We start from the raw sequence: 15,796 nt of genomic DNA, 5'->3' as shown, positions 1-15,796 counted from the left end.
AAGTTAAACACCATCCTGATACATCCACGTGCACGAGGAGCGAATCCGACTTTCATTATCCTGTCTGACGTGCAGGCGAAGCACGTTTGCATCTTTCTGCTCTCCTGCATGTACCCCCTGTTTCTGAATGTGGCATTCTTTATCAAGGCTGTTAAGTTTCACATGTATTCTTATATCTGAAGGTAGTAAATTAATTTAGTTTCAGAATGGAGATGATGTACATATTTCATTAACATGGAAGATGTGTATGAAACCTGCTAGACTTCTTTGAAAGCCTCAACTGTAGTTTGTAACTAAACCTGAGGTCCTGGGATGTCCCAGAATTATGATAAACAGCTCTGCAGCTTCATGTAATTTATACAAGAGGTTTCAATTTCAACTTTAAGAACAATCTCCAAGAGGCTGCTCTAAAGTAAACACAAGCATTAGTAAGAAAAGTCATGCACTCTTAATAGCATTCCTAGCTTGAGATACCTTCTCTTGAGTGAATGAGAAGCCTGCAAAATTGTCTACCAAATGCCTTGCGTTATCAAATTACACTGAAGTTTCCATTTATAGCAAAACTTAACTTTCTTGCCAAGACAAAAGAACCATCGCAAGGTAATGTTCTGTATGTCAGTGTGACTTTTCCTTGTAAGCCGATTCTAAAAATAACCTCTAGTACTTGTTCTGTATTGTTCTGCAGCCATTAAGTCAGCTGTGGTGTTGTAATCTGTTTCTAATTGCTGATGTTCTCTCCTTGCTAGTTGACCTGCTGGGTTTGTTGAACTGGCGTTCTAACTCTCAGAACATAGCTCACAACCTAAGGAAGCTAATGGAGGTGGAAGGAGGAGAAATTGTAAAGGTATGCATAGAGACTTGAGTCTCCTTGTTATGCAAACACTTCTGTACGTGCTTGATGTTGACCTTGAAGGGTTGTAATTGTATTGAACCCAAAAGCTCTCTATATAGGCTAGGAGAGCTGTTCCAGCTGCTGAGCAACAGGAGAACAAAAGGTATGCTTTGCTCTCCTTAGTGGAATTCACCAGAATTACAAAGTTAAATGTTGCCAGGATTGGGGAGATAGTGGTGACTTTATTTTCCCCTGAATCCTTATGAAATGGAAGATACATTCAAAGCCTAACTTAATTTTCAGTAGGGGCTCTGGGCCTCCTTTGTGGATAGGGACTTGCTGTGGATCTAGGAACAGAGTGCAGAGAAGGCTCAAAGAGCTTATAATCAGAGTACCATGGGGAATAGACCTGAAATGTGCTGAAGCACCACAGAAAATAGTCTGCTGAAGGATTTAGGAGGTAAGACTTCCTGTAGTTCCAAGTGGGGATCTTTTGGGATTACGCAAGGTCATGGTTTTACTTAACTGCTGAACAACTGAAGTAAATGCTGTGTCGTTGCAAACCAGTCTTTATGTAAAATGTTATGCCTTAGTACAGTGTATGTGGTCGATTTGGCCTAGTGCAAGCTTAAACTGTGTGGACAGAATTAAGTGCCTTGAATAGGTCTCTTGCTAGGTAAACAGGCAACAAAACAGAAAAGAAAGTGGGGCCATTTAGAGCTGATAAGACAAGATCCTCTTGCTGTAGTGAGGGAGAATAGCGTGATGATCATGACGAGCATGTGAATGAATACAGGACTAAGATCCCTTTTTAAATGTTCTTTCATGTACAGCTTTTACAGTTCAACTGAGCAAGGTTGGAGGGGGGAAAAATGATCCAAAAGAGTAGGCTCGTCTGCAGGATTCCAGAAGTAGTAGTCTTTTCCTGCCTTTTTACTATTTTATTTTTTCCCCTCTAGTTTTTGCAAGACACCCTTGATGCACTTTTCAACATAATGATGGAAATGTCAGAAAATGAAACCTATGACTTCCTTGTGTTTGATGCACTGGTTAGTGAGTCTTTTTTTGTCTGTGTGTGTGCATTGGGAGTATTTGTTTTTCAGCCACATTTTCAGTCTGTTCCTGGTGATTCCTTTAGATGAGTGATTGGTATTTTGCTCTGAGAAATAAATTATATTTAAACACTTCTTAGAGGCATTTTCAGGAGCTAGGACTGAGATATGCATTGAGCTTTTTAGTGACCACAGTGAGAACAGTAATAACTGTTTACACAATGTATAGTAATTTCTTCAAAAACCTTCTTGCATTAAGGCAATTTACAAAAGAGAAAAGCTGTATTATCTATCTGAAGCACAAAGTGAAATGATTTGTTCAGGGTCATGACGGAGGAGGATTTGTGGCTATGGTGGGAATAGAACCTATGTTCCCTAAATCCTAGCCCGGTACGCAGGCAGTAGGGATGACTGCTCCTCTGAACCTTTATAGAAGGATTGTAATGACCGAGCAAAAGACTCCACAAGGATTATTCTGCATCTTTGGAGAGGCTGCTTAGTAGGTTTGTGAAAGGCACTGGATTTGGTGTGCAGTAACAAAGTTGTGTGCTTCATGCTGGCCAGCAAATATGTAATTGACAGTTTAGGGAGAAATGTGAAGTCAGATGTATCCAGCTGGCATTGGTGGGGGGAGTGCATATAGGGGGACAGAATGTCCTGGCTCTAATACATGTCATTATAGTAACAGGACTGAGTGTTTGCTATGAGTATGAATGATCAGAATCTCAAGTTCTAGCCTGAAAAGCATTGTTTCTTAGCTTTGAAAAACGGCCTTCAGCAGCTCTGTGCCTATTTAACCTGTGCTATGACAGTGTCACACAAAGACTGTAAGTAGTGCTGCTTCCTGTATCGCTGTTGTTGCTTTGTGGAGTAGCTCCCTTTCTCTCTAAGATTTCCTATCTAAACGCTGCTATGGCCTACCTTCCCTCTGAGCAATGATGTAGTCACACACCCCACAGTATTTAGTCACTACTAGAATATGAACAACACTATCTGTAGCATTAATGCTATTAGAGAAACAAACAAACCAAAACCATGACCCAGCAAAATAAATGACATGCAATTAGAGACTGAGTTATGTTTGTGCGTGTTAGGGGTTGTGCGGCTCTGTACATCTGTTTGCTTTTGAATTTTTGGCAGGTATTTATTATTTCTTTGATCGGAGACATCAAGTTCCAGCATTTCAACACTGTACTTGAAACTTATATTTATAAGCACTTCAGCGCAACCCTGGCATACGTGTAAGTACTGGTCACCACAAACCCACAAGCTGTCGTTCAGACAGTGTCTCACTGATAATTTTGGCCAACTACGCTAATGTGATAAAGGCAGCATAGACCAGATGAGTGTTCCGCCCTATTCTTCTCTGCTTTCAGGAGAGAAAGAAACCCTGTAATTACTCTTACCCTGTAAAAAGTTTCTATTTTAAGAATTTTTTTCTGTAAGGAAAAGAGATTGCTATCATGGAAAATCCTGTATCAGACTGTGGTTCAGACTGTCTTTGTAGTCCTCTGTGTGTGTGTGTGTGTGTTTGTGCTATACAAAGCCTCTTCATGTTTTTCAGCCTGATTTCCTATTGAACACAGGTTCATGCAGTCAGTCAGTGTACATCTCTCCCGTATAACTTGCGAGTGCTTTGGTCTAGTATTGCTGCTAAAAGGTTGGTGGAGACAGGGGGGTAGGGGTGGTGGTTACAGGTATATGCAGAAGGCAACGGAAAGTATCGTAAGTCGGTATGTGGGAGGGTGGTGGAAATTGATGAAAGAACACAAATTCTTAAGAAATCCGGTCTGATAGGTATTGCTGCTCATGGAACTGTTTTGTCTTGCCAGTATCTGCCTCAACCTTTTCAATCCAGCCTACCCCAGAATTACTTTGAGCAGAAGAAAATTTTAAATGGTCTCTATACTTTGTACTCCTATTTTAGGAGTATGTTTGAACGGGGTCACGGGGAGCAGAAGCAGAACCGTACATGGCTGAAATAATATGAGCGACATTGTGGTTGATGGTAGCAGAGATAAGAATGGTGTTCACCTCCCTCCACTGTCTACCTACAACCAGGCAGGTTGAGGAGGCCACAGACTTCAGAAAAGGGCTAAATGTCATGGTGGGGTTTAAAACATGTCGATTACATGAGATTACACTTACATATTGAAATTCTCTCACATAGACTGTCACGTGTTTAGAAGAAATTTGCAATTCTTCACATTTGGATGTGTGTGTACAGACAGCAGGAGTAATTCTGTTTCCCTGTAATGTTTTTATCTGTGGAACTCAAAGCAGTTTAAAAAATTCAGCTCACAATCGTTAGCCCTATTTTATCAGGGAAGGAAAAAGCTGATGCGCAGAGTTTATTTAGGTACATGTGAAAACTCTAGTCCTTTCAGTCAACCTGTTGACTTCATGTGCTTAAAAATAAGGCAATTGTTTAAGTGCCGTAGCTAGTCATGGCTTATGTGCCCAATGATACCCAGGAAGTTGGTGGAGAAGCCAGGAGTAACACCCACATCTCTTGACTTTCCAGCTCCTTGATCTAGTGCCCCTCAACCCGAAGGTCATTACCTCATGGTAACAAGCAACTAAAAAGTTAAAACTGGAGCCAATATGGAGGGCAAAACCAGAAACCAAACTCCTTTTCCCCTCTAAAAATCTCTTGTTATTTTTACTGATACGCATGAATTCCTAGTCCTGAGTATTCAGCCTCTTTTGTGGCTGTCAACCTAAAGATAATTCTGTGAGGAAACACGATTTCACAAAGCTCTGAAGTCCCCACCTCCTGCCGCCTGCTTCCCTGCCCTGGCCACACGATCACTACTTGCATATGGTTTCCTTTTCCTTCTTCCCTGTAACCTCTGGAAGAATCATCATTCTTATCTCTCTTTACTATAAATAAACTTTGATTAATGAGCACACTGTATCTTAGCTTTGTTGTTCCCTTCCCTTTCTTTCCAGCTTAGCTTGACAATGTGGTATCTGCATAATGCCAAGTGGACTATAATATTATATAGTGTCCTTGGCGTGCTCCACATGCCGGAATTTGGCAAAGCAGGGAATTGGATGCTGGCAGTGTGGCAAGCAGAGCAAGCAAGTGCAAAAGCTGTTGTATACTTGGCTATCGCTCTCACACCGCTTTGGGTGCTGTGAGTTGTTTAATGAAGAGGATTTTGCCTGAATATTAACTGCCATAACACTCACAGAAGATCCTGATCTGTTTCGGCAGAGACTAGATAGCAAATACTCAAATGTGTTTATGCAACTTCTGTCCACAGTTCTCAAAGCATTCGGCAAGTATTGCTTCAGAACTTTGCGCTCCACACGTGAGAATGCGAACACGTGGAGAAGGTGTCGGTCCACTTTCAGTAGTAATGGGTTTTCCAGCTTCCTGTAAACTTCCTTTTAAGGAAGGGAAAAAAAAACAAATGGATCAAGAAGTTGGAATTTGTAGACAAATTTGTAGACTTTTCTGAGAATTCATGAACTGGTTATGAAAATCTGGCATCCCGTGAAGCCAAAGACTTCAGAAGGAAATAGGCTGTGAAGAGGAATCCCTGTCTGTTATCTATTTATTAGCCTGTAGCTGCTTTCTGGAATCAGGAAGCTGGACTTACACAGAAACTTAACCGTGTCTATATTTATTCTCCTTTTCGTTTTATTTCCATAGGAAACTCACCAAAGTACTGAACTGTTACGTGGGAAATGCTGATGACTCCAGCAAGACAGAATTGCTATTTGCTGCTCTGAAAGCCTTGAAGTACCTATTCCGATTCATTGTTCAGTCACGAATATTGTACCTGAGGTGAGACCAAGGTCATTGCCATCCTTATGTCTCCTTTTGGAAGTCACTGAAGTTGCTTCCAGTCAACACCACTAGAGGGGATATTCTTCAGCATATCCTCTACCCTTGAATTTTTAAGAGTGTCTTTCTGCCCTTTGTCTACAGCTGGAGAAAATAAGTTGAGTAAAAATTGAAATACCTAATTTGAAAAAATCCTTTTAGTCACCTGTAACATGCCATAAGCAGCATATGGTAGCGCTGAAAAGGAACCTGTTATTAATGAAAAAACAAACCAACAAACAAACATGGAATGACTTCCTCATTTTAAGAAACTTTAAGAAACAAATACACATGTGGTTACTTGTTAGGTGAGGTGAAGGCGACACGTTTGGTTAGGATATAGTCAACAGCAGTGGTTTTACCATAGCCTCAAAACATGGTTTCAAAGATTGACAGTGAATCTTCGGAGTCCTTTTCTCATGTTCATTCTGGCTTTTTTGTTTAATACCGAATGAGCTACTTGATTCTTGGAACCCAAGCAGTTTGATGCAATGGCAGTTTAAAAAGTACAGCTTTTCCCTTTTAACAGATTTTAGCAGGGAATTGCTGCAGAATCCCCAATGCCAGTTTTACACTCATGTCTTTGTAGGAGGAGATTGCTTTAAGATGTTGTTCCACAGGATAAAATCATATTTCGGCTACTGTGACACTGTTAGCCTAGATTTATGTGTATAACTAGCTCTTTCTGTTCTTTGTAGGTTTTATGGGAAAAGTGAAGATGGGGATGAATTTAATGATGCAATACGCAAGCTGTTCCTCTCCTTCAATGTCCTCATGGACCGGCCTTTAGAGGAGGCTGTCAAGATTAAGGTATGCATAATTTGCAGGGAGAGGTAATATCTTTTATTAGGTCAACTGATACAGTTGCGGGGCAGGGGAGAGGGGACAGAAAAAGGGACAAGCTTTGAGGCACATAAAAACCCATTCAGATGAGTCACACCACCTCCGAATGTCTGTTTTAATGAGCTGTGTGTGGCAGGAAAGGAGTATTTAAACCCCAAAGTTTATCAAATAAAGATGAGAGCTGTGGCTTTGCTGAAAACCCTTCAGCACCTAGGATGAAAGCTAACAACCAATGCAGATGTAATCTACTGCAGTGTGGAAGACACTTCAACTAGTGTAACACCAAGCTTGAGGGTAATGGAGATAGCAATGTTAAACCACTACAAAAATCAATTAAATGCTGGGAATGAAAGTAATGAAAAAACAAATGGTTTCTAAATGTATCTTAGATTTTATACTTGCTTGTTTTTCTGGTGTCAACTGGATTATAAACCTTCGTTTATGCTCTGAGGAGGAGCAGAGCAGCCATGCAATGAGGCTGCTAAATTGCTGAAGGCAGCGATTTAGATTACTTTCTTTATTTCAGTTCGTCTAGCCAACATGCTTTTCTCTGTTTGAAGGAAAGATTGATTCTAAACTTTTAATTAGGACTTGGGTGATTTAAAGCCCAACTTTGATTCTCATGCAGTCAGAGTACCTGCTGGCAGCAATCATAGAACATCATAGACAGACCTTTAGTTGCTATTGCACCTGGTTGTCTGGATGCTACATTTATGAAAGCCATACTAGTACCTAGTTAACTTATTGATGTATATGTGGACATGCTAAAGTATGCGGAACACTGAGTCAATTTAACTGACTAGTGCTTTTCATGTCAGGCTATAACGAGCTTAATCCCTGGAACTGCAGAATGTTTGCAAAAACTAAAGAACTTGGCTACGAATCCTTCCTCCTTCACCTCTTCCTCTCTGCGCTGCAGATATGTGGTTGCTGGAGGCTCTTTGGATGCATAAATTTGATCTTAAGCCCGTTCTCTACAAGTGTCTGCATATTTGCTCTTGACAAAAACTAGATTTGCCATGTGAGCTGTGGGCATTGTTGTTGAGACTTTACACCCTTTTAGAATGAGCTAGCTGGTGTAACTCCGGTTCCCATGTGAGTTTCATATCCTTGTCTTTTTTTCTTGCAGGGTGCAGCTTTAAAGTATTTGCCAAGTATCATAAATGATGTCAAACTAGTATTTGACCCTGTTGAGCTCAGGTAACCATATTAAGCTTGTTTGACCTCTAAACCCAGCTTATCTGTTGGGAAGGATTCTGGAAACTTTCCTAAAAACAGCCACTCTGGTTATGACATGATGATGCTCGTACTGTGCGTGAATTTGAGGAAGTGCTTGCAGGGCTTTAAAGGAAGTCAGTTTAGTTCAAAGGGATTTATGCATCTCAACTGCTCTTTCTTAGACACTTTGAGATTTTACTGAAAGCCAAAATTTGAGGACTTGGGAGTGATATGTTGAAATGTTATGCAAGTTTCCACTAATTCTTAAATGATTGCTTCTGAGGTAAACTGAAATGTGTGACAAAGTCACAGCCTTGGTCAGGAAAACAAAAGTTGTATTTATTCAGGAAATTCACAACACTGTGTGGATTTCTGTTCTTTGGTGCTCATAGCTTTGCCCAGAACCTCCCAACCATGCCTCCTTGTTCTGACACAAATAATTTGCTCGTAAGCAGTAGACAGACAGCAAATGTACATGGAATTTAATTTAATGGAATCTCACATTGAAATGAGTCATCACTCTTGATGAAAGGGGCATCTGGAAGGATATGCTCTTGCAATTGTATATAGCAGTATTTCAAGTTTCAGCGGTGGTCTGCTGAAGCTTTGCAAAATTCTGCTTTCATTTTGTATGAAAGTAAGTATGATTATCTTATGCTGGCACTGGAAGGCAGATAGTATTGTCTATTTATAAGCTTCTGTGATATGTCTAGTGTGTCTTGGGTTGCAAGCTTCATTTTAAGAGGTCTAAGCCTGCAGTTTCTGAATACTGTTGAGTTTTAGTAAAAGTCCTATGCTAAGTTTCTTGAAAATAAGTTAGGGCTCCATAGTAATTTGCCTGGACACCACTTGCAGGTAACGTGTCCACACAGTGACAAAACTGCTTGACTTGCCCAGGTGCGGGACAGCGTAAGCATAGGATGGAATCACATTGGGTGAAAATGCTGACCATCTGCTTACTTTGTGGTTTGCACTCTAGTGTCCTCTTCAGCAAGTTTATCCAAAGTATTCCTGACAACCAGTTAGTTCGACAGAAGCTAAACTGCATGACCAAGATAGTCGAGAGTGATCTGTTTAAACAGTCTGGTAAGTAGCAAATTGAAGTCTCTGGATTCTGCATGGGGCCACACACCCTTAATAACAAAAATGTCTTTCAAGTTCACATGTCCTTTATGTCAGTCATCAGTGGTTGTCTACCATTAAACCCATCTTTAGAAATATTCCTTGCCGTGGAACAACTGAAACTTTTTTTGCTGTTCAGTCTTTATGCAGTGCCTAATACTGCAGGATCTTGATCTAGTGAGTTGATTTAGAAAGAGGCAGAAGGTGAGTGCACGCTATTTGATGCAATACATGTAATTACAGGTAATTTATGACTGTCACTAGTCTGTTAGTGGTAACTCAAGTGGATATAAGCATGTTTTGGTGTCCTAGATAGTTATGAGCAGAAAGCTACTGTGTGGTACCCACATATACTGAATTCTGAAGAACTTCCGGCGACCAACAAGATGTGGTGCTGTTTCTTTTTTTTTAGAATGCAGAGATGCTCTTCTGCCGCTACTAATAGATCAGCTAAGTGGCCAGCTGGATGACAATTCAAACAAGCCTGACCATGAGGCCTGCTCACAGCTACTTAGCAGTGTTCTTGAAGTCCTGGATCGGAAAGATGTGGTGAGCATGAACTGTCAAGGGTGCAAATTAAGGTTAATTCTTCTTTTGAGAAGTTATGGCAAAGAAATGTTCTCAACATATGGTTTAAAGAATGACGAAGTTCTGATGTTTATAGAAATCGTGTTGCATTGCTGTATAGTTCTTTGAACGTCTTTGCACATAAAGTAGCTGTGTCTAAAAAGGAGCCATGAAAGGTTGAATTAGTGGTTATCACTACAGTACAAAAAGCAATTACTTTCCTTTCTAGGGACCAAAGTGTTATTCCCAGCTATTTTGGTGGCTTGTTGAATTATTTGGAGCAAGTCATAAAAGTATTTGGTTTCTCGTTTTCTCTGCTATGAAATGGGGACAACGATCATTATTCAGTCAGGAGAATACAGTTACTTGCCACATTAATCATGGAAATTGATTCGAAGTTGCTGTGAAAAGAATAGTTTGAACTGAAGAGCTGTTCAGTTTAGCTGTGCCAGGATGAACTAATGAAGCTGGTATAGATCAATTATGCTAGCTGTCCACCAAGTGTATACCTACAGTATTTGAATCGATTGCTCATGTGTTTTAAATCTCCTTTTTTGCATCCTCTAATAACAATTAACCACTGTCAGGGCAGTTCTCCCACACAGGGAGCACTCTGTAGAACAGTATACATCAAGAACTGTCTCAAATTTTCCTTATTGCATATCCCCAGGGACCCACTGCTGTCCACATCCAGCTGATCATGGAACGCCTGCTAAGGAGAATAAACCGCACAGTGATTGGAATGAGCAGACAGTCTCCACACATTGTGAGAGCCTTTTACTTGCTTCAGTTATTACTTTACCATTTGTTATAGTGGAATCTATTCTCCTGGGAGATTTCAGTGTGTAGCAGTGGTTTATGAAATCATCTTTCCATTTCCTGCAGGGCTTCCGTGCCACTAGAACATGGCTTTTGGTGGTTTTCTGAGACCGGGTATTAGGATACAAATTGTCCTATTTCAGCAGCAGTTTGAACTGAGTCACAGTTTGCTGTGACTTCAAGTTCCTTTGGGCCCTTGTGCACAGCGAATTTGGTTTCAGTGCAGTTTTTAATACACAAGGAGTCTTTGCTGAAAAAACGCTCTTTTGTCACCTTGGCTGAATAGGATTAAATGCTGAAGGATGAGGCATGTCTAAGGGGCATTTCTGACTACTGTGTGGCATCTTAGAAGGTGTAAGCAAGGTGGTGTGTTTTAATTTACCCTGTACTTCATGTACAGAAAGATAGAGAAATCAAGAGCTGGGTGTATATAGCAATGTCTTATTTCTGATAACTCTAAGGTCAAGTTAATGCTATTACCAGTATGTCAGCCGTGAGAATTACAGTTGGCCGTAGTAAATTTGAAAATCATAGAATCATTTAGGTTGGAAAAGACTCTTAAGACACAATGAAGTGGTTCGTATACATACCTATATTCCATTGTTTTGAGGATGTGTTTTTCTGGCAAACTGTGATCCCTGGGGAGAAAGAAAGCTATACCCAGACTCCATACTTGAAATTTAGGAAGTCTTGACTGGTTTGGGGTAGAAGACTAAACAGTCTCAGAGACTGATGTCACATAGATGAGGAGGATTGTGATCGGTGATATTTGATGAGGCAGAACTCTGAAAGCATATGCCACACTTTGAACTTAGAGTGCTTAATTCAGGAAAATAATCAAATGTTTTGTTTTTCCTGTTCTAGGGCATTTTTGTGGCCTGCATGACAGCCATCCTGAGGCAGATGGATGATTTCCATTACAACCATTACATCAATACTTTCAAAACCAGGCAGGACATTATTGTAAGTCAGCCTGGCTGGGGGATTAGCTCAGTCCGTAAAGAATTACACTCTGCTTCTGACAGGTCATTTCAAGTTACTGTATTCAGTTTGGAGTGATTATACTGCATTCATCAGCAATGACTTATGGGCACCTAACGCCGCAGCCCCTGGGGATATATTCACATCACCCCTGCTGGGTATACACAGTGGATGCTGCTGACTCAGTAGAGCCTGAGAATAGCATTTGTAGCATTGAGTAAATACAAGTTCAATGACTATTTAAGTCTGTGCCAGTAAAAAGTCAAGAACCAGAAGAGTGAATGAAGATGGAAAGAAAAAGCATTTTCCCCTCTCTTGCTCTCACTGTATCTCTTTGTGATCCTGTTCTATTTCTTTCTAATTCTTTCTCCTCCTCTAGATTTTAATTAAATTAATTAAAAAGACTTTAGTCTTGCTTTAGTGGGCAGCAATGCAAATAGTTCCCTCCATGTTAAAAACTGTGTACAATTCACGTCCCCAGGGACCTTCAATGTGAAACCAGGTGAAACATTAGGGTTTCTTTTTGGTTATTTTGGGTTGTTGTTGGGTTTTTTTTGTTTTGTTTTGTGTTTTTTTTTTTCTTTTTTTTGAGGCCCTTAGAATTAACAGCTGTGTCCAGATTTTTCCCCAGACTGCCCAGAACAAGTCGGAACCAAAACCAGTATTTATGCAGGTCTCTGAAGCATGACACAGCAACTGTTCTGGCTTTTTTGTCCCCATACTCCTTGTTTTGCAACTTAGAAGCTCTTGCTTATTTAAATAGTGGCTGGGGAAGAGCCTGGACTTCTGTTCTTCCTGTAAAAGCTAGATCAAAAACCACAAGAAGGTGTTTGTAATTCATTTTGGATGGCAAGGTGATCTCTCTTGCCTTGTGTGTTTGGAATTGCTTGCAATCTCTTGAGCAACATAGCCACCTACAGGACACACACATTTCTGTCACTTCTGCATCTGAAAGGCCACTTGGCTGCATTGTTTATAGAGAGCACTCATCATTTAGTGTTAGAATTGCTTTTTATATTACCCAAATAATTTTTTGTGAAGGAAGAAAAACCGAAGTAGATTCATGAATTCTGCTAGTGTTCATTAAGTAAATGAGTAAAAAGGTTTTCAGCAGGGTTATGTAGAAATACTGTGTCTGAGGAAGAAGGGTACTAGGAAGACAAATCTGATGGATTTTGGAAAAAGGTGGATTCAAGGCAGAATTGAAACAAATTTTATGTTGCGTGGGCCTCAATTCAGAATTTCTCCTGAAGAGCAGTTGAGCTAGTGGGAGACCATCATAACTTAAGTTTGAGGTAAGGTTAAACAGGTGCTTAGAAGCTTTCCTGAAATAGAAACTTCAGATTGAACCTCAGCTTGCAAGTTGAAGATGTCTTGTTTTACCATATAGTTCTGCACCTTCTGACTCAAATACGAGAATGTTTCTTTTGTATTTCTGTGTGTATACATAAATTTTCTACATGAGGACATATTAAGAGGGTAAATTATGTAATTATTAAAACTAGCTGCACATAATTTAAACAGATACTGATTGAAAATAACAATTTGTAACCTAATTTTTACAAATTCTTAAATCTACAGGAGCAAGCCCGCATTTGTGGTAGTGTAGTTGTTAATATCAATACAACATCGCATTTTGTTTTACTGCTATAACTGTTTTCATTTTTGTTGTTTATTCTTGGGTTTTATTTGCTTTGGTATTTTCAGCCCTGGCATTGTATCATTACTTGGTTGGTTTAACGCTGTTATAAGTTAATTCATATCTTCAAGGTGCCCCATGTCAAGTCCAAACCTTTCCATCAAGCTCTGATTTAATAATGCCTGCAGGATTTTTACTGAGGCAGCACCAAATGCCCATTTCTCTCTCTCCATCGATGTCGCTTGCCAATTCTTTAGAGCAAGCTGTTCAGCTCAACAAAAATTTTTTTTTTTTTTTTGCTGGTGGTGATTTCTCATGTGACCTTCTTTGTGTCCCTCTCATTTTGAAATGCTATGCTAATGTGCTGTCTTTGTAGAGAACAGCATCCATTTAAATGCTCATAGGTGGCATTTATATCTGTAGCAACCACAATAGAGAGATCGATATTCTTGACATTACCTTCTTTTGCTCATCTCTCTTTTTCCTTTTCCTTTTTTCTTATTCTACAATTCAACCTTGCCTTGCCCAAGTCTTAAGGTGTGATGTAGCTTTGTTTGGAGCAGTTTAGTGTTTGTGCAAAAAGTCTTTTCTACAGTCATGGTCTAAACAATGTGTCTGATGGCATGGTCACTACCTCTGTTTAACTATCTGTTTTAAACTGGATCAGAAAAGACTTAACTAATTGGGGAAGTGAAAATAGATTACAATTTCCATCTTTACAGAAGATACGGCATAGGGCTGTTACACTGTCATCATTCAGACATTTGGAAACAAGTCCTTGAATATTGGTTTTGCTTTTTAATCCAGCTTGTGCACCAGAACTCCCTACAACCCAGCTTAATTCAAAGCAGTAAAGACAGGTTTAATAAAACAGATCAACATGTTCTGTGGAATTATTTCTCCTTCTGTAACTGAATGGATGAGATGTCAGAAATAATCTAGTTATTGGAATATACCTACACAATAAGAGATCCTTCTTAGGAGGTACAGTGTATTGATTACTAATCAGTGCAGTCGATAATTGATGCAATTGCAAACATTTGCATTTCCCTATATTCTCATGTGGATAAAAGACTACCATGTTCAACTTGATGGGCTGTGGTTTTTATTTTTCCAACAGGACTTCCTGATGGAAACATTCATTATGTTTAAGGATCTGATTGGAAAAAATGTCTATGCAACCGACTGGATGGTCATGAATATGATGCAGAGCAGGTATATAGTTGTGCTATGTTAAGTCTTGCTAGTGCTTTGGAGCCTTTCTGGTTCTGAAAGGAGGGTGACTCACACAAGCAGGCTTGCAAATCAATGGAGTTACATAGGCTTATTTTCTTTTACAGTTTCAGGGTGATGTAAATTGGATTTCAGTAAATTGTAGTGCCTGTGCATTTCTCTTGATGGAACTGGAAATCTTCCTTTTCCTGCCTAAAGGCACACAATCAAAACCATGCAGTCTTTCATCCAGTCACTTATCTGCTGGAGAGTGCAGTGTAAATTAGAGAAGCCTTTTTGGTTTCAATTCTGGGGGAATCACGTGGCAAACGTAAAGCTAGAGTTGGACTGAAGTGTGGTCTAGGGTTTAGTGTGCTGGCCTGCAAACTAGAACTACCCAGATTCACGTCTGTCCTCTGCTGTGGACTTTGGCCTTGTGTGAGTCAATCTGTCCTGCGAAGCCTGTACAATTCGAATGGCTTTGGCTCGCTATCTGTCTGCTGTGCTAGGTGGTAAAGCATGGCCAAACCTGCTATCCATGACGCAGCAGGGTCTACATGCCTGTGAATTTAATTTTCCCACAGGCGCTATCAACAGAACTGGGGCCAGAATGAAGAAACAACAAGCGTGTAACTCTTGTTTGCATGGCACAGTTATGCAAGTCATCTTCAGAATGGATGCGGCGTAGCTCTGCTGTGTCGTAGGGGGTGTGGTGTGGAGAAGGGCGTGAAAGTGGCAAGTTATTTGAATGCTTTAGTGGTGAGGATAGGCTAAACTTAAGAGAAGCTACCATCTGCAATGACACTGCACTGTCAAAGAGATTGGATGATCCAAAAAGTGTTTTGTTTCTCATCTGCCTCCAGTCAAGGTTTCTTTTGTTCAGAAACAGAGGAATAACTTTCCCTGAATGTCCCTCTACTGGGAAAGAGGTGAAATAGCATTATAGAGGAATACTTGTCTTGTTTGGGAGAATCTATTCTTGTCTCTTGAGCTTACATGTAGGAGTCGTAAACATAGAACTGCAATGTTATTTTTTTCAAGAGCCACCTTTTATTTGATGTTTTTATCTCTTCCAGGGTTTTCCTCCGGGCGGTGAACCAATTTACCTCTGTACTCAATCGTTTCTTTCTGGATCAAACAAGTTTTGAACTCCAGGTAGTAGGTCCATTGTTTCTGGGTTTTCTTATGGACCCCAGCCCTGAAAGGCAGGAAGAACAAACAAATTCTGCTGTTAACAGATCTGTTGATATGGAGCATGCCTGGGGAAAATGTCCATAGTCTTTTATAGAAAAGCAGCAGAATGCAAAGCGGTTTTGAATTACAGAACTGTGGTTAGTGCAGCAATAAGTTGCAAGCAAATACAACTGCTGCAGGCTTTACAAGGTCAAGTTGAGCAGCATGCTGACTATAGCTGATTTGTGGTTGACTAGTTAGGAACAAAATACTGTATGGGCGTACCCACTGTCGCTTCCTTTAGTTGGAAAGTACAAGCTAAAAAGAGTGAGAAATTTTAAGCTGCTATATGCTTCATAGCTTGCCTGCTACGGCCAAGAACACAGACCCATCTACCAGCTCACTGTTGGTACGCTTTCTCATTAACACTTACCTGGGAGACTACAGCACTTAGGGCTGTGTAGCTCTGTTGTGCTGGTTGTTGCTTTTCCTTTGCCTTCTCC

The 15,796-nt window shown here is 40.2% G+C and overlaps 1 protein-coding gene across 1 annotated transcript in view; it reads left to right on the top strand.

The window, feature by feature from the left end:
- Positions 1-15,796, top strand: part of LOC309602160 (dedicator of cytokinesis protein 5) — an 84,664-nt gene that overhangs the window by 44,728 nt on the left and 24,140 nt on the right. The window contains exons 19-30 of the mRNA XM_082335528.1: positions 747-844; positions 1,792-1,881; positions 3,025-3,125; positions 5,546-5,680; positions 6,418-6,529; positions 7,692-7,762; positions 8,760-8,866; positions 9,315-9,451; positions 10,140-10,235; positions 11,153-11,251; positions 14,029-14,123; positions 15,197-15,275. Of these exons, the coding sequence (XP_082191654.1) occupies positions 747-844; positions 1,792-1,881; positions 3,025-3,125; positions 5,546-5,680; positions 6,418-6,529; positions 7,692-7,762; positions 8,760-8,866; positions 9,315-9,451; positions 10,140-10,235; positions 11,153-11,251; positions 14,029-14,123; positions 15,197-15,275 (1,220 nt within the window). The remainder of the gene's footprint in view (positions 1-746; positions 845-1,791; positions 1,882-3,024; positions 3,126-5,545; positions 5,681-6,417; positions 6,530-7,691; positions 7,763-8,759; positions 8,867-9,314; positions 9,452-10,139; positions 10,236-11,152; positions 11,252-14,028; positions 14,124-15,196; positions 15,276-15,796) is intronic.

This window comes from Platalea leucorodia, assembly GCF_965183815.1.
Source record: "Platalea leucorodia genome assembly, chromosome: Z".
NCBI lineage: Eukaryota > Metazoa > Chordata > Aves > Pelecaniformes > Threskiornithidae > Platalea > Platalea leucorodia.
This window is presented reverse-complemented; position numbering and strand designations above follow the sequence as displayed.